Raw genomic sequence first — 26,954 nt, forward strand, 5'->3', positions numbered from 1 at the left:
TACCAGCATTCAGAGACCTGCGATGGTGTGGAGCGACACCAGCCAGGGGCAGCACAAAGCCCTGCAGCAGATTCTGGGGTTCAACAGAGCCCTCCAGGTGTAGCAGAGAGAAGGAGAGGCCAGGCCTTGGGGTGGCAGGCAGAGTTTGGGGGATGGCTCACCCAGCCATCCCTTTTCCAAAGCAGAGGATGCAGGAATGCTCTATAAAGCTGTTCCCAGCAGCAGTGGAGCTTCTGAGCTGCCCCTTTCCCCAGCCAGTGCAGGACAGTGATGATTAACTCAACTGCTGGCTGTCCCTGGGACTGATGCTCTGCAAATATCTCGCAGCGTCAGACTGTGTTGAGATGAGATTCAGTGCTTGAGGGTAAAGGAGAAATGGGATTTGACAGAGATGCTCCGAGGTGTTTCTTTATGCTGTTCCGTTCAGCTGATCATGTATTTCTGATAAAGAAATAGAAGGAAACAGCTAGACATGGAGTATGCAGTGCCCTTCTCCCATGCAATATGCCCCAACTTCTCTGTCACTCCATATTTCAGTTATTTTTATGGAGCTGATGTCAGGCCCTGAGCAGCCCACAGGGACAGCATTGCTTCACTGGGAGGGCTAATTGTGAGACTTGCTAATTCTTAATTTAATATTCTATTAACAAAGTGGTTTATTAAATTAATATTCACCATCAAGTCCCGAATGTGCTGTTTTCTGAGGTTTCCACCTGTTCTTTAGTTTGTGTCACTGCCTCTCCGTTTTTCTGTGGCTGTTTGGAAGTGTGTTAGTGCTTCTCCTCTTTAATTGGGTGCCCAAAATATTTCAAACAGGAGAACAACGTGTGTGTCAATTTGTAGCATGAATTTTTAGGCAGTTAATCGATTCAGGCTTAAATTCTTTGGGGACCTGCAGACATTTTCACAAATTCCTGGCAGATGTTGCCATCCTAAGAGATGATGGATAATGTGACCCCAGGTCCGTTGGCCGACTGGTGTCAGTTGTTGTCTGCTGAAATCTCAGGCTCCTCTTTATTCTTGATCTTGCTTGGCTTTGGGATCAGGCACTGGTGCTTCTATAGTGTGTGGTTTTAATTCCAAGCATTTGGAATGCTGTGTGGATTCATAGCAAGAGGCAGTCCCTAATTCAAGGCAGCAGAGCAGATGGGGAAGAGTGGGGAAGAATTGGGTGTGGAGTGGGATGGTGACTGTCTCCAGGTCAGGGAGGAGGTCACCTGGTTCATGGTGAGGGCAGAGGGAGCACAGTCCCCAGAGGAAAGGATGCTGCAGAGAGCAGGGTATTGGGTTCATCCCTCTTTGCTTGCTGGAATTTGGACCAGATCCTGGTGTCAGATGCTGAGGGGAAGGCTGGTGGTGCTGGGCCAGGCTGGCCAGGGTCCTGCTCACAGCTGGCCAGGCTGCAGCACAGCAGCTCTTCCCTGCATGGGTTGGAGACTGTGAGACTCCCTGCCACCCCCACAGCCATCCTGTCCCAGGAAAAGGGACCGCGGTGCTTTAAGGAGAGTCTCTGGGTCCCGCAGAGCCGGCATTAAAAACTATCATTAGGAGCCATTGTATTTAAATTAGAGATAATCTCGGGCACAATGTGGGGAGAGGACACTGGGTGGGACTGGGGAAAAAGCTGCAATTTCCCCTCCATTGTCACTCTGCTGTCCCTGATTGCCGGGAACTGCCGCAAATCCCAGTGATTTACTGAGCCAGGCTGTAATTTGCACCACGTGCAGGGAGCTGAGTGTCACCAGACTCCCTGTCACCAGCCCCATCAGGGCTGTCACGGGCTGTCAGCTGGGCAAGCTGCTGTCAGCTCCGTGCAGGGAGGGGGGACAGTGCTGGCCACATCCTGCTGCTCTGGAATCCTGGTCCTGAGCACCACGGAGCTGTGCCAGGCTTTGGGTGTAATGTGTGTCCTCCTGGTTTCCCCCTAGGACCGAGTCGGTGGCTGAGAAGATGCTGACAAACTGGTTTGCCTTCCTCCTCCACAAGTTCCTCAAGGTAAGGAGGGATGGAGCACAGACCTACCCTGTCACTGTGCTGTCTCACCCACCTGCCATCCCTGGGGGGGCAGGATCTGGGCATGAAACTCTTCCATCAGACTCCAAGTTAAAAGGTGCAGCAGCAAGGCAGGGGAGGTGGAAATTTGTTGGAGGTGCCAACACCTGGGGCTGCTGCTCCATGGTCACAGCCTTTCTCAGAGCCCTCAGCTCTCCTGGTTTTATTCCCACGTCATGGAGTTTCTCTTACAGCTCTTTAGTACTTAGGAGAAATTCTCACATCTCCATATTTTTTAACTTAATTTGTGGTTTTGGAAACCCCACAGAATTTGCTTCGTGGGAGCGAACAACGAGATCAAGTATCAAATTCCGTTTTTTTACAGCCACATAGATTCAGGAGGGGTTTACCCTGCCAAAGACAACAAACCCGTGGAGCTGTGGAGCTCATGGGGTTGGCTGTCCTCTCCAGGAACTGCTGGGGGCCAAACCTGGGTTGTACATGTGCTGAGGAGTGAGTGGGACCGTGTCTCTGCTGGGAGGAATCACTTGCCAAACCCATCTGCAGGCCAGTGGCCCTGGAGGAGAGGCACCATCACCTCTGTGTCAGCTCTGCTGTCCCTCTCTCGTGCAGGAATGTGCTGGAGAGCCACTCTTCATGCTCTACTGTGCCATCAAGCAGCAGATGGAGAAAGGCCCCATTGATGCCATCACAGGAGAAGCCCGTTACTCCCTCAGCGAGGACAAGCTCATCCGGCAGCAGATCGAGTACAAGACTCTGGTGAGTGATGCTGGAGGAGCTGCCAGGGAATCACTGCTCTCCCTCCCCTGTGAGCTCTGCTGACCTTGTGATTAGGACACTTCTGTGAGGCCTGAGTGCTGCCAGTGCAATAAAGACCCGTGTCCAAGTGAGGTGCATCCCTAATTTTCTGGTGTAAATAATCTGAGCCAAGCCTTTGGAAAGGCAGGTTTGAGGGGAATGTTTTATCTCCCTTGGGCATTGAATATGGACATCCAGGACTCTTACCTTAGAAATAATGATATAAATATACTTGATGCAATAGCAATTAGGGCTGCAGTGTTTTTTTTTAATGAGAAAAGGCTGTTGTGACACGGGGTTACATTTCTCCTGGGTGCTCATCCTTTAGAGCACGGTGTGTTTCTCCTTCTCTTCCAGATCCTAAACTGTGTGAACCCAGATAATGAGAACAGTCCAGAGATCCCCGTGAAGGTGCTGAACTGTGACACCATCACCCAAGTCAAGGAGAAGATCCTCGATGCCGTGTACAAAAACGTCCCGTATTCCCAAAGACCAAGGGCCGTGGACATGGATTTGGGTAGGAGCTTCCCTGCCTGATCGGAGGGGGGTGATCAGAGAGGCTGACTGGGGATTCTTGGTGGGTTTTGCAGAGCCTGGCCCCTCTCTGACCGTGATGTGTGCCTGGTTTTTGCCTCTCCCACAGAGTGGCGGCAGGGCCGGATCGCCCGTGTGGTCCTGCAGGATGAAGACATCACCACCAAGATCGAGGGAGATTGGAAGCGCCTGAACACCTTGATGCACTATCAGGTAGGGAAGCAGCCCCCAGCTGACAGAAAGCAGCTCCCAGAAAGCTGCCAGGAGGAAGGAAAGAAAAGCAGGACGTTGATTCCCAAGCGTCTCGTCTGCCAAGACAGACAGGGAGGTCACGTTTGTGTGATAAACCAGAAGGGTTCAATGTGCTTCTGCATTAGGTGGGAAAGTAACCTTGACATGGATCTCAAAGGAACCAGCAGGGTTGAAAATTGGCTAAATTAAACCTGCCAGCCGTGGCAGGGAGACAGAGGGAGCAGTGGTGAGGGCTGAGCTGCCTCTGCTGGGCATGTGGGGCCAGGGAAGGGGTGACAAGGGGGGCTCAGGTCGTTGGGTGGGGGGTCTGAGACAACCAGGAGTGCAGCAGGGGAGGAGGGGGAGTCTCTGCCTTCCCTGAGAGCTTTGCAAACGCCACTGGTCTGATGCAAAGCACAAGCTGTAGCAGCAGCTTCTCTCTCATACTCATGTTCCTCCTGTGTGTTGACTTTAGGGCATTTTACGGGGAGGGAAAAAAGGAAACAGAGCAAATACTTCAAATGCTGTCACACAGGAGGGCCGAGGGAGTGCTGGGTGGGGTACAGGATGAGGCCAGGTCAACAAAAGGGGGATATCAAGAGCTCCTCCTTGACATCAAACCTCTTAAATCCCCAAGTCAGGTTTCAGGAGGTTTGTCACTGAAGTCACATAAAGTGAAGCCAGGCAGGGAAGATGCTCAGTCCTGCATCAGACAGGGTGGGTGAGGTGGCCTAAGGAATTGTTGCCATCTTTAACTTCTGGGCAAGGCAGTGCCTGTTGGAAAGGGCTCCTTGCACTGTGAAAGAGGTAAAGAGGGGGCTGAGGAAGGTTTGGTTTCAGGGAATCAAAGGCTTTTCCTCAAAGCCTGTCTGCAGCAGAGGATAACTGCATTAATTGGGACCCGTAACCTACTCCTGTCCATCACTCCCTCCCCAGAAGTGCTTAGTATTTAATCTGGCATCTTTCCCTGTTTATACACCATCTCCAGTCCATCAGCCTGGCTCACGCTGTGTGAGTTGAATGGGAGCCAGTATTGACAGGAGCCATGTAATCAGGGAGCGAGGCAGGAGAATGGCATAAATATGCACCGTGCATGTTAAAAAGAACCTCGAGGGTCAACTTTGGCGAGCAGCCCCCAGGATTTAAACACAGATCGCCGCAAAAAATGTCACAGGAGTTGTGCAGATTAATTCCATTGTTCCTAAAATCTGTTTTACCTGACAGTTGCAAGGGATTAACCAACATGCAGGGAAGCAGCGAGACTTTATTATGCCTTGATCTTTAAAAGTCATCGTGAGGAAGTCACAAGTGAAAGCTGTGCTTGTCTGATGTGTGGTGGATGCTGGGGGAGGAGGCACTTTCATTTTAGTGCCTGTGGGAAAAGCTGAGCCACAAGCTTACCCTTAAAATAAACAAAACCCTTGCAAGCACTCGAGATGCTGCAGCTCTTCCTGCCATTTGAATGTCAGCTGTGCTCTGGAAGAAAGGAGAAGTTTGCTACCAAACATCTAACCAGGTAGATGCCACGTGTCTTCCTGCTCTGGCCCGAGCTCTGCACAGCCCAACTGAGCTGTTTCACTCATTAAAAAGGAGCCAACTTCTCTTCACTCCAGCAGAAATCTTGTCAAGGCAAGGCTTTTGCCAAAAACAAACAGCAATATATATATATATATATGTATTTGCTATTCCTACCAGGTTGTGTTTCTTTCCTTTTTTCTGTTGGAGCAATAAATGTTTTTATTAGGCATCAAAAATACAGATGCTCCAGGACTACACTGTAAAACAAATACGTGGGCAAAGGCACAGCTTAAAGAGGGTATAAAATCATTTGAGTTCCAAGTGCTGCTGTCTCACCATTTAACAGGAATGTTACCCATGAAACAGGTGTGGTTCAAGCCATTAAAATATATGGAGATTTCCAGAGGACTTGTGAAGATGATTTCTAAATTTCTGGGGGAAAAAAAATGAAAGCTTGCTTTCTAAAGCTCTGCCCATCTTTTATTCAGAGCTGTCTTGTCTTTATTCTGATCTGAAGGCAAAGAGATCTCTGGGTGTGCACGTGGAGGTTGGAGATGCACAGCTCATGTTTCCATCCAGGTGTGTCTTGGAGAGTTGCTCTCACCTGGGAGGCTGCAGGAGGGACCAGAACACCCCTGGACCCCCCAGCCCTGCCCTGCTCCTGATTCCTGGGATCCCTTCGCTCCTCAGCCCCATTCCCTGCATCTCCAGGGCTCCAAACCACCCTCCTCCTCCCTGTGCCCTGAGGGCTCTGCAGAGGGCAGTTATTTAACTCCAAGAGTTTCTCAGCTCCACCCCTGGCCGCTGGATTTGACACTATTACATTTGTTTTCTACATTAGAATGACGAAAATATAATAACTGATCAAATGGATTTTTCACGGGAAGCCTTTGCATACAACACCAAATTGGATTTAAAGAGAAATATTCATCTTTCTAATATTTTTGAACCACTTTATAAAATTATGCAGTGAATTGTACACCTGCTGCTTATTTCTTCATTTATAAAAATAGATGTATGGCTTAAATAGGTGTAATTCTTTGTTAAATTCTCTGGAGCTTTTGTATGTGGTAAGGAATTATATTACATTTGTGTCGTATCCTTTTGGCTTCATGGCTATTAAACTCCATGGGAGAGTCTCACCCCGTGTGGTTTCGCTCAAGAAAAATGAAACACTGAATTTAATATTAAATGATTTACAGTGGCTCACGCAGGGTTAACTCAGAGGCAGCAGAGCATGAATACCTGTCAGCCACTGCGAGTCTGGAGAGGCCAAGAGGCTAAAAAACTGTTTTAAAGGGAAAATTAGAAGGACAAAGGGAAGATTTGTGTGGAAAATGAGACTCTGGAGCCGAGGGTGGCAGAGCTGGAATCCTCGCTGCGTCCCCGCTGCCCCACGCAGGCACAGCCTGGGCCCCCACCTCCCCGCTCCAGGTTTTATTTCTCCTCTCTTTAAGGTGTTTTGTGCACCACGTTTCCAGCTTGTAGAATAATCAGAATATTTATAAAGTTGTAAAGCAGCCAGCCAGCTCCCGGGGCGTCTCTGGGGCTTTCTGGGAGTGTGGCAGCGGCGGAGCGAGATGGGAAACGAATGCGTGTTACATCTGATGCTAATTTGCACGCTGGTGGTTTTTTAGCTGACAAGAGCCATTCGACCCAAAATTTAGAGAGTGAGAGTGCTCTTATGTGTGTGTGTGGAATTTTTAATGCCTCTCTCCCAGTTAACCACAGCCCTGGTGGAAATGGAGCCGCTCCTCCATGGGAGCACCCCGGGCTCGGGTTTCTCCCTGGTGGAACTGAGCTGGAGTGGCAGCTAAGAACGGCCTAAGAAAATAATATCAGCACTGATCATTTCTTCCTTTGGCTTAACAAATTGCATGAAGTGAGGCAGGAGCAGACAAGGAAATAATGGAGGTGTTTGGAGTGTTTTTTCTTAGAAATATCTCACTTTTGTGCCGTGAACCACAAGTGACTATTATTTCCACTATCACCAGCAATAATAATAACTCGCATTTCCATGAAACCTTTCATCTGAATGGCCTTGAAAGGCAGCACAGGGCACTGTGTGAAGCTCACCTTGTGGCTGCAGGTGTTGTACAAACACCTGGAGAGGCTGGGGAAGCAAAAAACACCTGGAGCATCCCGTGCACAGGGTCAGTGCTGAGTCCCTCACAGGACTCCTGGCAAATAATGGAGGATTTAGCCCCAAAAGAAATTCCTCCAGCAGGAAGAGGCATTTCTTTTGTGCAGGTCCTCTAAAAAGTGTGTTGGCTGGGCCCTGGCAGGCTGTGGTGACTCTGTTCTCTGCTCCTTGCTGTGCTGCACGACAGGTCACAAGTTCAAAATTAAAAGCCACTCAGGCCCATTCCCTGGAAACCTGCAGATTCTTAATTAAGGGGAATAAGTTAGAAAACTTCCAGTGACTACTGGATTTATAGGGAGGATAAAATTAAACATGGCTACTAAAATCTGCTGTAACAAAACCTTGTTAGCACTAATGTTCATTTATAGTTTGACTTCCCAGTGTTTAATTCCTTCTCTGGAGCAATAAAGGGATAACAATTAAATACCCTGAAAGATGGCTTTATGACTTGCTCAGCTGTAAATCAAACTTTTAAAGTTCGTAAAAATTGCTAAAATAAAAAATGGTTTAATAGGAATGTTTTATGGCCCATAACGTTATTACAGCCCTTTTATTCCCTCTGCATTGTTACTTTAATTGGATCACAACAATTCTTGAGATTCTCATTTTTATTGGATAAAGCATAACCTTAAATCAGAACGACCAAAAGCATCTTCAAATAAAAAAATAAATCTTTGATTTATCACCCCTTTCCTTCAGGCTCTGGCTGTAGAGCTGCTGCAGACCCAACACGGGGCTCTGCCAGGGCTGGGTGGCTCCCTGTGCCCACCCTTGGCACCCTTCTGCCCAGGATTTGCTGGATCAGCAGCTGGTGATCCCAACGTGGAGGGTGGATCCCACTGATCTTCTCCTCCTCCTTTGCCTCCCCAGGTGTCCGACCGCTCAGTCGTGGCTCTCGTTCCCAAGCAAACCTCCTCCTACAATATTCCTGCCTCTGCCAGTATATCCCGGACATCTATCAGCAGATACGGTAAGAAGGGATGGGAAATGGCGGGTTTTGCAAGGAATTAGGTGGGGGAAAAGCAGCAGATTGCCCCAGAAAAACCGCCCTACACGAGCCAAAATGAACACCCAGGTGCCCAACAGGAAAATGTCCTTGGCTGTTGGTGTTTCCTTGCAAAGGCTTTTCCATCTATGAGCAGAACAGCCAAAAGACCAGAGAAGCTGAGAGGAGGGAGAAGGGAATGCCAGGCACATGAGTAGCCTTTAGGAATGTTGGTCCTGGGAAAGTCCAGGGAAGTCTTTTGTCTCAGAGGGGGTGGGTGATGCAGAGCCCCTCTGGGGCTCCCACTGCAGGAAAGGAGCTTTGTGTCCCCTGCATGACAGAAAAGCCTGAGTCCTTCACCTTTCCCTTCTCTAAGTGGAGGATCCTGAGTTCTTTGCTAATGGGTCAAAATGGGGAACAGCAATCTTAACACAGAGCTCTCGGATGTGCCCTCCTGGGAATTCTGGATTTGCATAATAGCAGGGCTCAGCACATTCCAGAGGGTCCCTGAAGATGCTGCAGCCTGAGTAAATGAGTCTGTGAGGTGCCAGGTGTGCGTTTATAACACTAAATCCACAATAATAGTAATAATATACTTCCATAAAAGGCAGCAGTGGCAAAATCTCTGGTGCGCTGATCTTTCATTATCGTTCATTTTGCAGAGTGTTTTACAAGCGAAAAGTCTCCTGACAAACCCGTCTCCTCCTCTTGTTTATGGCTCCCAAAATAATGTTGGGGTTTTTTTCCTTGAACAAGGGTTCTGAGGAGCCAGAAATAGGCTGGTCCTTAGGTAAAATCCAGGAGAAAAGGCATTTCTCCCTGCGTGGTGTAGATCCCCCAAATGTCCAGCACATCCCACGCTTCAGGTGATGGAAAAACCAAGGCTGGGTCACACAACCTGAGTCCTTACAGCTCATTGATCTATGTCAGCTGGCAAAGCTTTTGCAAACTACCAATGTGAGCGATCATTGCTCATGTTAAGATTAATATTTCTAATTGTGCTGACAGAATTTAAATTAGATACTTATTTACTTCCCCTGTTATATATCAGTACGGAGCTGTGTTTAAAAATAGAATTACTAGATGCTTTCCTAGCTGTCCCTTTGTCTGTCTCCTTAATTATATCAGTTGGAGTACTCATTTATCTAAGCCTTAATCAGGGATGAAAATCCAGCTAGTTTGGTAATGACTCAAGTATTTCCCTTGGCTGATTTATGATTGATCCCCGTACTCTTGACTAGGAGGTTGAGCAGTGAATTCAAGGCTAAACTTGAGAAAATCCACAAGGTTTCCAGAGAACAAAGAAATTTAGTGAGAGGAAAAAATCCAGCGAGGCACAGCCGGGCTCCTCAGCCTCGTGTCTCAGCTTGGAGACACCATGGATGGGATCCAGGGAGGCACATTCTTTGGGAAGTTAAATACGTAAATAAATATATGTCACATCCCTCCATGGTTCCTGAGCAATTAAGGGAAAGACTGTTGTCTGTCTGCCTCCTGTTGAGCTCCCCTTTCCCTTCAGGGCAGGAAGGACAGCAGGAGGCTGGACCCGTTCAGCCCACGGATGGCACGGCTGGGGTGCAGGACTGGCCTTGGGCTCTGCAGTTGATGCTCAGCTTGAGCCCTTGCTGCTCTCCTGAAAGCCTCAAGGACAAGACCAGCAGTTTCTTCTGCCTTTTGTACTCATTGTGCTGGGCAGGGTTTTATTATTTGCAGAATACTGGACAAAACACAAGACTCTGGCGCTGCAGGAGTCGGTGCCCGGGGTTAACGTGTGTGAGCTCATGGACAAATCTTGTGTGGGCCTGTATGATGAGTTCACATAAGGATGTGAATGGAGCAGGAAAGTCCATGTCTGAGTGTGAACAGAGAAAAGCCCAAGTCTGAGGGACTCTATTCAGTGGAGACCAACACATATCAACATTTTGTTGGTGCCTGGGTGGTTTTATATTTCATCACCCCATAAAAAAGCCAGTGCAGGTGGTTTGGGCGTTAGCAAACGTGGTGGTGTCACTGAGAAGAGACAGGGGAGTGGAAAAAGGGTTTGCTTTGAGTGTGACCAACTTCTCTCCCCATCATCCAGACTCCACCTTCCGCTACACCGGCAGCCCCGACAGCCTGCGCTCCCGGGCCCCCATGATCACCCCCGACCTGGAGAGCGGGGTCAAGGTCTGGCACCTGGTCAAAAACCACGACCATGGAGACCAGAAGGAGGGAGACAGGGGCAGTAAGATGGTGTCTGAGATCTACCTGACCAGGCTGTTGGCCACAAAGGTAACTCCCGTGCGCTGAATTCGCGTGGGAAACGCACAGTGAGGTTCATCCACAGACACTTCTCGGGGGTCCTGTGCAGCCCCTGATGATGCTCAGCTCCCAGGAGGTCTGTCCCTGCTGGGTTTTCCTGGGACCAGGTGGGTGCTGGAGCAGCAACAGAACCACAGCCCAGATTTCCCCACACTCAAGGCTGTTGCTGCAATTCTTCATTCTTTTGCACACTATTAAAACACAAAGAGTGTTTTAATTTGCAGCAGTGCCTGCAAATATTTACCCGGTTTCCTTGACCGGAGAGAGTTTTCCTGTCTCTCCTCCCACGTTCATCACCGTGGATAACACAGATGTGCTTTGGAAAGCCAGAAAAAAAATGGTTTCAGGTTAGAAATAAAGAGCAAATTCAACTCTGAGTAGCTGCAGGCCAGAGCTTTCCCTGGGGATCCTCCAGAGCAGTCAGCGCTCGGGAAGACCCCGACCTCGTTATTCCTATGGGGTCCATGGCAGCACTTTGAGGGGCTGGTAACATCTGGCTGCTTGGCCAAGCGTGTGCCCGTCCCTCCCCTCACCCCCCTGGGTTGCTGCTGCCTCTAGGGAACGCTGCAGAAGTTCGTGGACGACTTGTTCGAGACGCTGTTCAGCACCGTGCACCGCGGCAGCGCGCTCCCGCTCGCCATCAAGTACATGTTCGATTTCCTGGATGAGCAGGCGGACAAGCACGGCATCCACGACACGGATGTGAGGCACACGTGGAAGAGCAATTGGTAAGAGGGGGAGGCAGGTCCGAGTGTTGAGCAATTGGCTGTGTCCTAGGGTGGAACAGAGGTGGGGAATTGCTTTGGGAAGGCTGGGGAGCACCAAGTTGGGCAAGAGGGCACAGTCGTAAACTGCGCCAGGAAAGGTTTAGGTTGGACATTAGGAAGAAGTTCTTTACAGAGTGATTGGGCGTTGGAATGGGCTGCCCAGGGAAGTAGCGGTCACCATCCCTGGAGAGATTTAAAAAGAGACTGGATGTGGCACTCAGTGCCATGGTCTAGTAGACAAGGTGGTGTTGGGTCAAAGGTTGGACTCGATGATCTCAGAGGTCTTTTCCAACCTGGCTGATTCTGTGATTCTGTGGAGCCATGCAGCTTCAGAGCATGAGATGTGCCACAAAGCCATGCAGATGCTTTTCAGCCAGCACTGATGCTGCCTCGGTGGATGTGGCAGTGGGGTTTGATCCTGGGTTGGGCTGCCAGTGTGGTGTTCATGGAATCACAGAATCATAGAACATCCTGATTTGGAAGGGAAGGGTATTAAAGCACAAGCCTGAGTGCTTGTGTTCAGCACCGTGTACCGCGGCACGTGCTCTGAGTCCTCTGCCCAAGTGGAAGCTGGAACCAGCCTCTGATTCCCACACTTTGGAAAGAGCCAGTCTGTGAGTGGGAGGCAGGGCTCCATGCCCACACCACCCTGCCTGCACAACCCTGCTGTGGGAGGGGGGAGCTCAGCCAGTGGCTGCACCTTTTGCATCACTTCAGGCAGCAGCTGGAGCATTTGGGCATCAGGAGGAGGTGGCACGGGGGGAAGGAGCCAGCCCCATGTGCCATCGGCCTTCTCCAAACAATAACAGCTCTCACATCTCTGCCTCTGCTGTTATTTTAGGATTAAAGGCTCCATGGGTTGTAAATTTACCTCTGCGAGGAAGGAAAAAAAGCACAACAAATAGTTGCTTCCTAAAGACTTTGTATTTCCCCCCTGAGTCTCTCGTGGCTTAAAAGACCTCTAATCATCGTGGCTGCAAAAGCCGGGTTCCCCACTAAGGCTGTGGGAAGCTCAAAACAATTCCTTGAAAGCCTTAGAAGAAGGAGTTATTGGGGTAAAAATTGTGGAATCAACAAGAAATTATGAGACCTCTTAAAGCAATAAAAAAAGGAAACAGTGACCACCAGAGTTTGGCCTGCCAGAGGCATCACACCCCAGGAGCCCTGGCCCTTCCTTCTCCCCGGGACATGGTGGGCTCGGCTGAGCTGCAGCATTCCCGGGAAGGGAATTTTGGTGGGGAGATGGGAGCGGGCTTGTGCCACTGGAGCAGGTCAAAGCAAATGGAGGCTTGGAAGAGGGAGCTGGGTGTACTGGGGATGTGGCTGAGCCGCTCACCTGCAGTACAGCAAGAGTTAAGGCTGCAGCCTTCAGCAAGCTGGGGAGACAGAGGGAGCTGAGACTTGAAAGGTAATAGAAAGCAGCAGCTGTTTTTTTGATCCTGCTATACAGCTGAAGAAAAAAAGGAATAATAATTCCCCTTTGATTGCAAAGGCCTCGGGATTTGGGGACAAAGCCTCTGATGCTGCTGCACCTCCTGCGGATGATGGGCCGCGGCGTGGCCGGGCAGCGGCTGATTAGTGTGGGGGTGACTGCCCCGGGCTCACCCCACACCACATCCACCCGCTCTAACCAGCTCAGCTTAATGGGCCTCTCACAGAGATGCTCCCCCAGAACCCCCAAACACTGCCCAGCTCTGCCCTGGCACAGCCAGCCTACCCTCCTGCCCCATACCTCCTCCACTGTGCGGGATCAGAGCCCGGGGCGACTCCCAGGGCAGCAGTGCCCAGCACAGGCATGGCAGGATCCATCACCAGCAATCTGGGCAGCACTGGTCTAACTGGTGCTTCATGCCCCTGGCCCAGCTCCTGTTCAAATTCTTCTATTCTTATTCTTCAGCATGTGCCCTTTCCCAGCCTTTGTCTTCACATCTAATTTTGTTTCTCGCTTGCCCTCCAGCCTCCCCCTCCGATTCTGGGTGAACGTAATCAAAAACCCCCAGTTCGTGTTCGACATCCACAAGGGCAGCATCACGGACGCCTGCCTCTCCGTCGTGGCTCAGACCTTCATGGATTCCTGCTCCACCTCGGAGCACCGCCTGGGCAAGGACTCCCCCTCCAACAAGCTGCTGTACGCCAAGGACATCCCCAGCTACAAGAGCTGGGTGGAGAGGTGGGCAGCAGTGTGGGCGGGGGGTGCTCTGCTCCTGCCCAACCTCCCATGGCCGGTGATCACAGAATAGAATGTTGGGAAGTGGATATAGAACAGCTGGAAGGGACTCACAGGGATCATCGATGATTGCAGCCCCGTCGAGCATCGCTGCTCTTATTTTCAGCTTGTTACAGACCACAATCCTGTTTTCTAGACTCAAACATGAAGCGAAATGATGTTCTTTTCCCCGCAGAGCTCAGTTTAAATCCCAAGGGGAAAAGGAGCATTTCAAGCCACCGTGTTTCACGTGCCCTCCCCTGGCCTCTCCTTCCCGCAGGTATTACGCCGACATCGCCAAGCTCCCCGCCATCAGCGACCAGGACATGAACGCCTACCTCGCCGAGCAGTCGCGCCTGCACGCCGTGGAGTTCAACATGCTGAGTGCCCTCAACGAGATCTACTCCTATGTCAGCAAGTACAGCGAAGAGGTGGGTGTGCCCTGGGCAGTGATGTCCCCTGGGTGTCCCTCGGGGCAGTGGTGTCCCCTGGGCAAATGGTGTTCCCTGGGCAAATGGTGTTCCCTGGGCAAATGGTGTTCCCTGGAGTGATGGTATCCCCTGGGCAATGGTGTCACGTGGGGAAAGGTATCCCCTGGGGTGGTGGTGTTCTCTGAGCAGTGGTGCTCCCTGGACTATGGTGTCCCCTGGAGTGATGGTGTCCCCTGGGGTAATGGTGTTCCCTGGAGTGATGGTGTCTCCTGGGCAATGGTGTCCCCTGGGGGAATGGTGTTCCCTGGAGTGATGGTGTCCCCTGGGCAATGGTGTCCCCTGGGGGAATGGTGTTCCCTGGAGTGATGGTGTCCCCCGGGGTGATGGTGTCCCCTGGGCAATGGTGTTCCCTGGGGCCATGGTGTCCCCTGGGGTGATGCTGTCCCACGGCGTGTGTGTGACAGACCAGATGCACTTCAGTGCAGTGGTGGGTTGTGCAGTGATCCCTCCTGCTGCCACCCAGAGCTCCCCTTGCCCTTGGTGCAGCGTGGCCGTAGCTGGCAGCGCTGCTGTCCTGCTGTTCTCTTCGTGCACAAAGAGGTTTGGGTCCTGCAGCACAATCCCAGGAGGATTAAGAGCTAAAATATTGTGGGAGCACCTGGATTCCTCAGCCTTGGCATGCACCCGGTGCAGCCTGCTCCTTAATGCAGTGGAAAATCATCATGACCCACTGAAGGTCCCCAGAAACATCCCTGTCTTTTGGGAAGAGCACGGTCCAAATCCCACGTTGCGGTGACGCAGACTCCTGTTTGCAAAGACACCCTGGCAGCGTGAGCTCCTTTAATGAATGCATCACTTGAAACCAAGTTCTTGCCATCTGTTCCACCCCTTCATTTCGCTGCGAGAAGAACCTTATTTTGCAATTACGTCCGTTAAAAGGGAGGGTTTTGTCATTTAATTGCGTGTACGCGTTTGCCACACAGCGCCGCGGCTATTTTCCGATTAAAGGGTTTAAAAAAAATCTCATCAGTTCCGTGCTAAACGAGACAAGAAGTGTTGGAGTCCAAGGTACAGGGGAGGGTCAGAATGATTTTGTTGTGCGGGTATTGAGCGGTCCAACAAAGCGACGGCGAAGCGCTGGGCACGTTGCTTCGCCGTTTATTTGAGTTTCTCACCTCCCCATTTCAAGTTGGTCACATCTCGCTGCCCACCCAGCTCCTCCACCCCCCTCTCTCATACACTGACTTCTTTCTCTGTTTCTTTTTTTCTCCCCCCCCTCCGTTTTATTTTCTCTCCCCCAGCTCATCGGGGCTCTGGAGCAGGATGAACAGGCACGTAGACAGCGGCTGGCTTACAAAGTAGAGCAACTTATTGGGGCCATGTCTATTGAGAGCTGAAGAAAGGTCGTGGTGCTCAAGGCTGGCAAAGGGCAGAGGATCACATGGACTCTCGGGAATTTAGAGGGAGAACAAGCAAGGAAGGCGCTGGACACAAATACCAAGGCTCTTCTGGAGCGAACAGAGACTGGCCCAAGGACTGACTGCATTCAAAAATCATGTAGGAACCGGTTTGAAAGGCAGGAAGAGAAGAAGATAAAACATCTCAATCCAAGTCTGATCAAGGTGGATCATTTTTTCGAGCATACATGGAAAGAAGGAACCTGGATGTCTCCATGACTGCTGCTTTGCATGAAAATTGTTTGATGTATATTAGAAAATAAAACTTTATTTAAAGGCCTTTTTTTTTTTTTTTTAAGAAAAGGAGAAAAAAGTACAAAAAAAAAAAAAAAAGGAGCAAAAACCACAGAGGCCATAGAAATAATCCTGGCAACAAGGATCAGCTCTGAATCCTGTCCTCGAGAGCCTCCTGAGGACGCGGCTCAGACATTCTGCGAACGGACTCTCACACCAGTTGGAACATCTGGAAAACCGAAATCGTCTTCTTTTTGGGATCTTATAAAACAACATGAGCACAAGTTTGCACCACACCTTTCTCCACGAAGTGAAATAGCGGTTTAGCCTGAAAATAGTTCAGTGGCTGAGTAACTTATAGGCACTAGAAGGAACTTTACCTGAATTGCAAAACCATCAGATCATCCGACCTGTCCTGAAGTCCAGCTTTATCGATGTATTTATATAGTGTCAATATATATATATTTTTTTTAAATCCCATTTGCTGTCGAAGGAGGAAAGATCGGAATTTAAATACTTTTTCCCATTTCTACCCCATTCCACCTCGCAGTGGTTGCGGTGATCCAGCAGTGATGGGCTCAGTGCCTGGCATGACTGTGATGATCCAGCAGTGATCTGGCAGTGTCCAGCATGGCTGAGGTGATCCAGCAGTGACCCATCCAGTATCCCATTGCTGGTCCCACATGAGCCCAGCTGGCCTCCTGCCCTCACCCCATCTGGGCAGAGCTGGGATGACACCTCCAGGGTTGATTTTGGGGGGTTTCTTGCAGCCACCTCCCATTTCTTGCAGTAAAACCCAACAAAGCCCCGATGTTTACAGTGGGTGATACTTGAAAAGCCTGGACATCACAAGAGGAGACATTTGTTGCTCTTCTCTTTGCCACGCAGAGCCAGTTGGCACAGGCTCCCTTTGGGTTTCTCTGCCATGCTGCCCAGGGTCAGGACTTGTATTTCCACTGGAAAGGGGAAAGAAATCTCTGCTCTAGGCAAGGACAAACCTTAACCAGCACCCGCAGGCCAGCCAGTGCTGCTGTCGTGTCTCTGTCTCGGCGTCTCATTGTTCTCTTCAGTCCCTTGCTGGCCCCCCCAGCACGTGTTCTTGTGGCCAGTGACAGGCAAATGTTTGTGAGTGTTATTACTTTCAAAGACACCAAAGCTTATGTGTGTCCCTTTGTAGAGTGCCAGGAGGGGAAGGAACGCTGTAAATATTTCTCTCTGTAGTAAATACTGATATGTGTGCAGGCTGCAGCGGGGAGGACAGGGTGATGAGGTCTAATGGAAATACAAGTATTGACTGCATGAGCTTGGCAGTGGCACCAAAACAGCTCCTGGCATCTGCTCAGCCTGCCCGGGCAGGGCCACACCAGACTGGGAGCTTAGTTTGCGGCCAGCGTGTGTCGAAGGAAAATCCATTTTCATATCCATCCCCCTCCTCCACTGTTCCTGCCTAGAGGAGCCCAGCGGGGTCACCACGGGCTCCCTGGGCACCAGAGAGCTGCTGGTTTTCTGTCTCTTGCAGTTCAGCAACAGGAGAGGGGAGAAGAGCGTGCAGAGAAATACTCAGGAAACCTGTTGGTTTAATTAGCGTTCAGTAAAAGCCATGCCAAGCCTGCTTTCTTTTGGCAATCCACTTCTGTGAGTTTCTCTGGGCCCTGTTAATATTCTGGAAGAAAATACTGATGACAGTGATTGACTTTGTGCAATAACTTCTTGACATTTACAACGGCCTGAGCACTGGATTTACTGAGACATGGAGAGAGCATCAGAAACAGAGACTGCCAGGCAGAGCAGGATTCATACTGCCTGTTACTGGGGAGTTCCCTTCCCAGGGATCCTGCTCCTGCACAGTGAATCTAATGTCAAAGGCAGAAAATGTGCAAATGTCTGGGTTGTCCTGTTGGGCATCACAGAGCCCAGTGCCAGGGATGGCGTTGGAGCATCCACCAGCCTGGCCTGCTCTTTGCTGTGGGTCTCACAGGACATTGCAGAGGGTCAGGCTTTGAAATCCTGGGGTTTTTTGCTGGTTCTATTCCTGCTGCTCCCTGGGATCCATCACACAGCTCAGCTGAGGGATTTCCAGGTCTGTGTTCTAGCTGTGATGGTTGTTTTGGGTATTTGTACTCAGATCATTCACCAAATTCTCATGGTACTCTGAAACCCAAAGAGAGCAACTCCAAATAGTTCCCAAACAGTTTCCAAACACAGTCTGAAGAGTTATCTCTGCAGGATTCACAAAATATGAGTACTGCCCAAAGCAGAGGCCTGGCTTTGCATCACCTGGGTCTGGGGACTGTGTGCCTGCCAAGCCAGCCTTCGTGGTCCTCTTCTCTACATCTCTTTGAGAGGCTTTTGCATACCCATTTTAAGCTTGCTTTCCTCCTCCTGCTCTCTACCTTCTGGCCAGGAGCACCCCACAAGCCAAGGTTTTGTCATTCCCCGCTCCCCTGTATTTTCTCAGCAGAGGTGGAGGGCCCCCAAACATCCCCTGGATTCTCTGGGAGAGCACTAAGGAGAGAAGGGGACAACTGAGTTGATCTTCCTTGCTATGGGGAAAATTTGAGCAGAGGAGAAAAGAGTGAGCAGCAGGAGCACTTTACAAACCAGTAAGTTCTTGTACTTTTGACTGAATTCTGAGGGAAGCAGAAAAAATATCTCCACTCCCATCACCTGGAAAAGCATTGGGAGGACAGCAGAGGGAACAGCACAGTGCTGGCTGGAAGGGTGGCCTAGAAATAACCTGCCAAGTATCTACTCGTGGTGGTTGGCATTAATTATGGATCTTTACAGGCAATTATATGGAATGAAGCAACATATCCCCTTGGGGCAAAGCACTTGTAATCTATTGCCCTGTTTGCATCCGTCATTTCCATTACTCCTTTGGGAAGAGGAAGCTTCAGATCTCAAAATAGCATTTTCTTTGCACTTGCAGCAAACTGGACTCGAGGTTTGGTCAGGAGGGGGCAGTTGCCTTAGATGAAATGATTTCACATCCCTCTCGTTGCCCCCTTCCTCCTGCAAGGTCGGTTGGTGTTCAGAGTCTCCAGTTCACTTCGTTTCAGGTATTCCGACATCAAAGTGGGAGACGTCATTTTTTCCGGAATCTCTCTGCCTGGTGTCGCCGCTTAAATAATTCCATTTAATCTTCTGCTCATGAGCTATCAAAGCACCCACTCCGAGGGGGAGCGAGGTGCTAATCAAACGCTTCTCCACCTTGAAAGCCTTTATTAAAAACCCCATATACAGGAGTGCAACTTATAGGCGAGCTTGTCTCGGCATGAGCCCCGCTGCGGAGCGCTGCAGCCCACCGGGACACGGAGGATGTGGACATCAAGTGGTCCACACTTTGCCATAAAGGATGAATTTATGTGTAAAGGGAGGCAGGAGGGATCAGCACGGCCAGAGCACTGGAAACCCTGTGAGATCCAGCATGGACCAGCCTGCAGCTGCGTGAGGACCCACCCTGAGGACCAGCGCTGAGAAACAAAACTGCTGCCACGGCCTCACTGCTGGTGGGGAGAATCCCAGCAGCATTCCATGTGTGTATCCCTGAAGGAGGCTGGATGTGGCCGTGCTGGACATGATGCCTTCCTGCAGGTCTCGGTGCTGTGACACTCTGAGGATGGTGAGTGCAGCCACCTGACACGGTGGCAACAGAGACCTTCATCACAGCAGTGCCTTCAACACACTGTCTTAAAATCCTTGATGGCCCATCCCCACGTAAGTTCTCTCTCCTGCCTTCAACTGGACTTCACCAAAAATGTCATAATGTAGGAAACAACTCGGGTGGGCACATGGAGGACGAAAGCAAGAGCACTTAAAGCTCCGGGGCTGCAGTTTGTGAACGATGCTGACTCCCAGCCCCTCATGGTGAGTCGTTTGAGCCTGTGTGGAAAGGGTGGGAGCACTCCCCTCCTCCAGTGGGCACAAGGTCTTATCTCCAGAAGTCCCAAGCAGCCAGTGGGTATGAGGAACACTGACCTGCCTGCTGCAGCCCTCACCCAGCTTGGCAAAGGGCAGAGCAGCTCCCTGTGATGCTCCTGTGCCTCGAGCCCATTCCCTGGCAGCAGCCCAGCCACGTTCTCGCCTGTCACTGGCTCTTCTGCATCCAGTTTCCTGTGCTGTCAGAGCTCACCTGTCATGGGGACTCAGCTGGCCCAACTAAATGGAACTAAAATAGACTGACTTGAAAAAGCTGGGCCATCGGGGAGAGCTCACGTGTGACTGTACCCTGGAGAGAAGAAAAAATGTTCAGAGAAGGGTAAATAACTGGCATCAAAGATGCATTAAAACGCCACAGAGCTTCAGCCATTGTATTTCAGAGTCACATTTGTACCATAAATCGCAAGCCAGTGGTGCAGGGAGCTGTGACATTGTACATAGTTGTGTGTGAGGTGGAGCTCGGAGCACAGTCCCATCTGTCCCGAATGTGTCTTTGGTGAAAACACCCACAACCACCCCAGCCTTCACCCAGCACCACTGAGAGCAGCGGGGCAGAGGCTGCAGGCAGAGCACTGCTGACAGCTCTGAGGCCACCCCACACCTGCGTGGCCAGGAGGGCTTGGTTTTATTAACGAAAATAACTGGAGTGGAAGATGCCCCGTGTGCGCTGCGAAGGTGCCGTTCGGGCTCTGCTGAGCTGAGCAACCCTCCGTGTGCAGGGTCAGGGGAGGTTGGTTGGATTAGTTTTGCAGGGGAGGAGGATGGGAGCCTTCAGACTGATTTTGGTTGTGCAAAGCCTCTGTTCTCCCTGAAAACCCCCAGCTTCAGGCAGTGCTCCATGGGCATGGCACAGAGGCCTGAGTCCCAGCTGCGGGTGGTACCTGGTGCCTTCCTGGCTCCTGGAAGAAAACTGGGGGGTCTGTGGTGCATGTCCTGCACCCCAGGGTGCTTTGGGTGCTGGGGCCATGCCAGGGTGGGAGATGGGGAGGTGAAGGAGCGGGGCAGTGTGGGATGGCAGAGCCCAACTGCTCCCTTGCTGGAAAAGCCACTCCAGTCCCATCTGGGTGTCCGTGCCCACATTGCTGGGGTGGCACCAGGAGCAGCTCAACTGAAGGTGTTCTGGCCGTGCTGTGAGCACGGCAGTGTCTGTGTGCTTGTTCTTTCAGATCCCCCTTTGCCCCCATGTTACCCATTCCTCTCCTTTCTTTGTAAAAGTGGAATATAATCCCGAAAAACATAGACGTTCCTGTAGCGCCGAAGAACACGCTCAAAAAGACCTGCAGGGTCCATCCAACTGCATGGACAATATCCCAAACTCTCTGGGCCTCCTGAGGCTGCCAAATCAAACATGAGATCTCCTGTATGGCCTTTCCTTTGAGATTTTTTTTTCAATACCTCTATTTCGAATAAGCTTGGAAGTTTATGCAACAGCTTCTCCATCCGGTGTTTCCACCCCATGGACACAAAGGTGCACCTGGAACAGGAGACTTTGGAAGGTAAATGAGCTGATTTTGCCACGTTATTTCATGGCTTCAGAAGATAATGCAGTAAAATGTCCTTCTCTTATTGATGAGTGTTTTGGTGTTAATGGCACCTTGGGGGCTGTTACGGTGGGAAGCAGGAAGGGGAAGGGAATGTACAGGTACTAAAGCTTCTGGAGTCCCCAAAACCATCACAGAATGTAGAGGTATCAGCCATGGAACAGATTCTGATTTCTTCTGCCCCCTTCCCCTCTTTAAAACCAACACAGTTTGGGGGGATTTGTGTATTGGCAGGAGTAAGGAATTGGTTTGGATCCGTACCCATTCCACTGTATCGTTCTCTGGCTCCTCCCCTCCCCATTATACTTGACACACTGGAGTTCTGTATTATATTTTTTTTTAAGATGATTGTCTGTTTTTTGTTGTTTTTACAAGTGTTGTGGAAAAAAAAATGTAAGAAAGTTTAAGTATTTAAAAATGTTCCAAGGAGAAAAAAAAAGGGGGTTTTGTTATTATTCTAATATATTATTGTGTACCTATTGTAAATATGAAACACTCCTATTTTGCAAGCCAAGGACTCACTTTGTACTGTTGTTATATATAAATAAAGTTTACTGGTTAAAAAAGCCCTCCTGAGTGGGTCCTTATTTTCTAACATGTGGTGTGTAAAGTGAGGAATATTTACTTACTGAATGCCACCAGCAAGAAATGGGTAAGTGGAAATCACAGAAGGGTTTGGGTTGGAAGAGATCTTAAAGCTCTTCTTTGGGTGCAGGGACACCTTCCACTAGCCCAGGTTGCTCCAAGCCCCGTCCAACCTGGCCTTGGACACTTCCAGGGATGGAGCATCTGGAAATAATCCCTGTCTAGTGAAACTGGGCTGGATGGGGGTCCCCAATCCTTTCAGGCAGGAGTGGGCACAACAGCAGCCTTAGGAACCTGAGGAAACACTGGATACTTCCACTCTAGTTAGAGCAGGAGCAGACAAACCCTGTTGACAAACAAAAGACCTGGATGAGTTCTTCATGTTCTCCTCTCTTTGAAATTATCAGTCCTTAAGGTGAAATGCATTTGCTTCCAGTTCATAAATCCAAGCCAACACTTCAGCAAACGCTGAGAGGCATCTGCTGAGTAGCAGAAATCCGCAAGTGACTTCTCCAGCAGCTGTCTGTCAACTTTAATGACCAATATGGTTGCAATTACAGCAATGAACTTTCTCTAACAGCCCAAAATTACTCTGGATGATGATAAGTGACAGAAAAATGGAGACCCTTAAGGAAGCATTAAAGGAGAAACATGTGGATATGGAACAAGAAGTCTCACTGCTTTTTCTCAAGGAACTTAGGGTTGGTTGGTTTTTTTTTTCCTTTCTAAATTAGGTACTAAAGTGGATAAATCTAACCCAGAAGGGGAAGGCCTGGCACACTGTGGATCACAGCAGGGAGTTCAGTGCAGCCCCAAGATGTAGTTTTTATAGACATTTGACACTGAATCCGCTTGTTTGAGTGTGGAGCTGATGGGTTGATGGGAAGCTGCTCCCATTTGAAGCTAATGCAAATATATCATGTCAGTGCAGCAGTTTCCTCCTCAGGCAGGTCATTTATTCTTATTTCCCTCAAATTGAGAGCAAATCTTGACATGAACCTTTTAGGGGAGCAGTTTGGCCGCATCCTGCCATCTCCCCATTGAAACCTCTGGATTTTAACCTCTGCAGATCAATCCCATGGGTTGGAATTGCTGGAAGTCCTGTAACCATTCCAGTGCTGGAGCTGCCTGTGACCACCCAAAACTGAGTGGATTTTCACATGATTTGTGAGTTAGGGAATAAGAGAGGAGACTGTTTTTCACCTGTGCCTTGGGTTAGTATAAATTTATACCAAGACTAAAATAGGAACTGGTCTGAGGTTCCAGGGGCTTTCCTTAGGGCCGGAGAAGACGGGTGTGGTGTTTTACAGGAGATCCCTGGAGATGCTGATCCCTGAGCTGGTTTACTCGTGGCTATTGTGTAGGATAGACACTGGAGGCAGGACAGCTGCTGCCAGGAAACATCTCCCCTCCCTGTGCACCCTTTGAGAGGTTATTGACTCCTTCAGCTCAGCAAAGGCAAAAGAAACCTCAACGTGAATCGACAGCATCGACCGTGGGGTCATTTGTATTCATCTGCACCTTGTTAATAGATGTAATAAGGATACTCAATTAAAAATTACATTTTATCTGGCATGCACTTCACAGGGCTTTATCAGTACTGACAAGGTCAAGTGATGCTTAATAAAGGTTAGATAAAATGCAGATGGCTTAGATCCCTCTCTCATTTCCTGTGTCCGTGAAAGGCATCAGGAGAACAGCAGGTTTGGATCTTCCAGGGGGAATTCCTGGATCTCAGCAAACACTCCCAATGTTCCAGCACTGAGCTGGGCTGTCTCTGCTCTGTGGGCTGCCTGGGGCAGATTTTCCCTCTGAAACAGCAGCAAAATAGTCTTGATTTTCCCCTCACCCCCCCCATTTTGAACCCTCAGCATCCTCTTGACCAGCTTTTATTTCACCTCCTGAATTGGGAATTATTTCACCATCTGGGATTGCCCTGTTACTTAATCACTGTCACTCTGGAAATTGTGGAGATTTTGGACATTCCTGGTGCTGGCTTTTCCAGCCTGGTTACTAGAGTGAGCTAATGGAGGTGACACTTTCAATTATCAAATACAGTCGTGGCATTAATTTTGACCTGTTTAAGTTTCAGCATCTTTTCCCTTCTGTTATTGCTTAGCTAGAGGGTGACAAATAATTGTATGAAATCAGACAGTGATCTTAAACTGGCAATAATGGCCACAAAAATCTCATGCCCTTTATTTATGCAGGGTCTTGTTATATTTAAGTGGCTAACTCATTTGTAATGGAAATTTAACTTCATGTTGATGGACACTTCATTGTTTAAAATGGAGCACATCATTAATAACCACATTAAGTCCCCTCCTCTTGAATCCAGACTCGTTCCATGGGACACTCTGGACCTGCTGGGGTTATAAGATTTAAAATGTAATTAAACTTTAATAGTAATAGTAATAAAATTTAAAACAAATTACCCCAGGTGCCAGGTCAACCTGGAACCTGCAAAGTATTGACGTTGCTACAATCTGATACCAACTTGATGAAAACTCATTAATTAATTGAGAGATCATCCCAAAGAGAAATCTTGTTTCTGCTTCAGTATATAGATAGGTTTATGCAGGCAAGTTTATATAAAAGAATGTGAAAGTATTATAATACAATATAAAGTAGAAGTACAGCATAATACAACAGGAATGTGTCTGTATCTGTTTGTATCAAGAGTCCACCCTGAGGTTCATGTCAGACTTAAAATTACAAATATTGATACCAAAACAAAGGATTTGTTTTTACTTCCAGATAATACTTATGAAAATGGGAACCATTCAGGCTTTATTGTCACTTCATAATTAACTCCATTGAAGGAATCTAATTACAAATGTTCAATGCTGCCCCAGGGCAACGTGTCTAAGAAAAGGGAAGGAGGATGGTCAGGCTTAAACAACTCAGGTAAAAATGAACTCCATGGTAATATTTGATAATTAAGAATGTCTCTATCAGCTTGTCTGGGTATTAATGAATTGGGCTGTTCTTTTCACATTTGATTACTGCAGTTTTATGACTGCCTTCTCGCCTTTATTGCTCCTGGGAATAGGCTTGGCTGTGGGCTGAGCACCAGGAATAATGACACAGAGTCAGAGAATGGTTTGGGTTGGAAGAGACCGTAAAGATCATCTGACTCCTGCCCTCTGCCATGGGCAGGGACACCTTCCACCAGCCCAGGTTGCTCCAGGCCCCATCCAACCTGGCCTTGGACACTTCCAGGGGTGGGGCAGCCACAGCTTCTCTGGGCAACCTGTGCCAGGGCCTCCCCACCCTCACAGGGAAGAATTTCTTCCTAATGTCTAATCTAAACCCACCCTCTGTCAGTGTAAATCCTTCCCCCTTGTCCTGTCCTCCATTTCCTCCTGCAGTGGGAAGAATCACCCCCCCCATGTGGATCACTCCCGGCTTTGCTGCTCTCTTGCCACAAAATCATCCTGCCTTCCACCTGTTTCCCCTCTAAGTGGCCTAACAGAGTTAATTCCCATCCCCAGTGCAGGTGTTGGGAGATTTAATGACACTTTGGGAGTCTCCGATGGAAGGCACTGCAGAAGCACCGGGAATGAAGACATTCCAAGTCCCTGCTGGGTGCCGGGGCTGGCGCTGGACACACGGATCCCTCGTGTTAAGGTGGTGGGAGGTGGCCAGGAGCCACTGGGGCTGCCAGAGCTGGCTCTGGACACACAGACCCCTCGTGCTAAGGTGGCAGTGGGTGGCCAGATGAGTTCAGGTCTGCCAGAGCTGGATGTCTCCGCACGGCTGGAATTGTCATTCTGCTCCAGCCGCCGCCGCCTGCCCGGAGAGGAGAAAGCATTTTCTCTTTTGTTAGCACTCAATTAGGCTGAGCTTTGAGGAGAAGATAGAAATGCTTAAAAGTTCCTCCTTTTTTTGCCGTGTTCAGCTGTCACAAAGGGAAGTGGTGGGGGGGGATCTCAGGGGGAAGAGTTTTTTGAGCATTCTTTTGACGTTCATTTGATTTTTGCAGCGGGAACCTGCAATGTCTCTGAGCTCCTCCACAAAGGCACTGCCTCGGGCTGTACAGGGGTTTATAGACTAGGTCACAGACCTCATGCATATTTTATACGTGCTCAAATAGCATTTTAGCCTTTGACAAGCCCGGGTCAGAGTGCCAGCACCCTGCCTGGGAGGGAAGTGGCTCAAGGCGAGTCACAGGGAACAAATGCACCAAACAATTAGATCAAGCACCAAAAGTGCTCAAATCCACTTTGGGAGGGAATTCAAAGGATTGCTCTGTTCGTGGCCTGGCCTCTTTTCCCGTGCAGGTAGAAGCAGGAGGATGGCCTGATGCTTCCAGGAGGATTGGCAGTGAGGCTGGCAGCAAAATGATGGCCCTGACCAGCAGCTCTTATCATGTTAATGGGTGGGATTCACCTCACAGGCTACAGATATATAAAGGAGATCAGTGTTTCTAGAAGGTAAATCACCCCAGCTGTGCTGAATCACTCTCTGGAGATGCTATAATTGCCTGTATTCTTGTAGGAGTAGGTGCTGGAGCAGCAGGGCACTGCCTGGGCTTGGTGTGTGCTGCCATGGGGAGGGTGTAGGAAAGGTGTTCACAGTGGTCTCAGCACTGTACTGATTGCAGGTCTCAAACAAACCCCTCATTTACACACACACTAGTGAACTGGCTGCCTTTTGACTGGGAGCTGTGAAGTGGGGAGCTCTGCAGGGAGCTCCCAAGGATGCACCTCTGGAACAAGGCAGAACTCCCTCCCTCCATCTGCAGAGGAACAACGAGGAGCTGCTGGTGGGAAGCCAATGCCCCAGTGCACAGGCTGGAGGATTAGCAGGTTGGTAATGGATATGGGTAGAGTAATAATCTGTGGAGTGATTAATATGGGTATGATTTTTGGATTAATAAGGATGCTGCAGAGCTGTCTGCTCAGGGAAGATGTTTGCACCCTCCGGGTTGAATGCAGTGACCGTTACCTTAATGCTGTGATTAAATCCACATTTAAGACACCTCATTAAATTAGAGTGTAAGAGCGAATTCTTATAACCCACAGCAGGTAATATAATCAGGCCTGGTGGGTGAAAAATGCAATAAGATCCTTGCAGCACCTCTGGGAATGTCTCACATCTGCCAGCCCAGCCTGGCAGGTACCCCTGCACCCAGGCACTGCTTGCAGGTGTTTTGCTGGCACCACCTTCCCCCTGTGTTTGAAGATGCTGCCCTCTGGCATGGCCCCTGACTGTGTCACACTGGCACAAGTCACCTCTCTGCATCCGTGTTACCTTCACTGGGCTCAG

The 26,954-nt window shown here is 49.6% G+C and overlaps 1 protein-coding gene across 2 annotated transcripts in view; it reads left to right on the forward strand.

Annotated features, from left to right (window-relative positions):
- The window catches only part of PLXNA2 (plexin A2), a 170,988-nt gene extending 149,321 nt beyond the window's left edge, over positions 1–21,667 (forward strand). For both annotated transcript variants that reach the window (XM_027717820.2, XM_027717821.2), the window contains exons 23-32: positions 1,929–1,995; positions 2,626–2,772; positions 3,169–3,328; positions 3,455–3,558; positions 8,108–8,207; positions 10,303–10,493; positions 11,082–11,251; positions 13,248–13,460; positions 13,777–13,927; positions 15,229–21,667. In XM_027717820.2, coding sequence (XP_027573621.2) covers positions 1,929–1,995; positions 2,626–2,772; positions 3,169–3,328; positions 3,455–3,558; positions 8,108–8,207; positions 10,303–10,493; positions 11,082–11,251; positions 13,248–13,460; positions 13,777–13,927; positions 15,229–15,324 — 1,399 coding nt within the window. In that variant the 3' untranslated portion in view covers positions 15,325–21,667. The remainder of the gene's footprint in view (positions 1–1,928; positions 1,996–2,625; positions 2,773–3,168; positions 3,329–3,454; positions 3,559–8,107; positions 8,208–10,302; positions 10,494–11,081; positions 11,252–13,247; positions 13,461–13,776; positions 13,928–15,228) is intronic.
- The last annotated feature ends 5,287 nt before the right edge of the window (positions 21,668–26,954 follow it).

This window comes from Pipra filicauda, unplaced genomic scaffold, assembly GCF_003945595.2.
Source record: "Pipra filicauda isolate LSUMZ 115617 unplaced genomic scaffold, ASM394559v2 scaffold460_size520110_pilon, whole genome shotgun sequence".
Lineage (NCBI taxonomy): Eukaryota > Metazoa > Chordata > Aves > Passeriformes > Pipridae > Pipra > Pipra filicauda.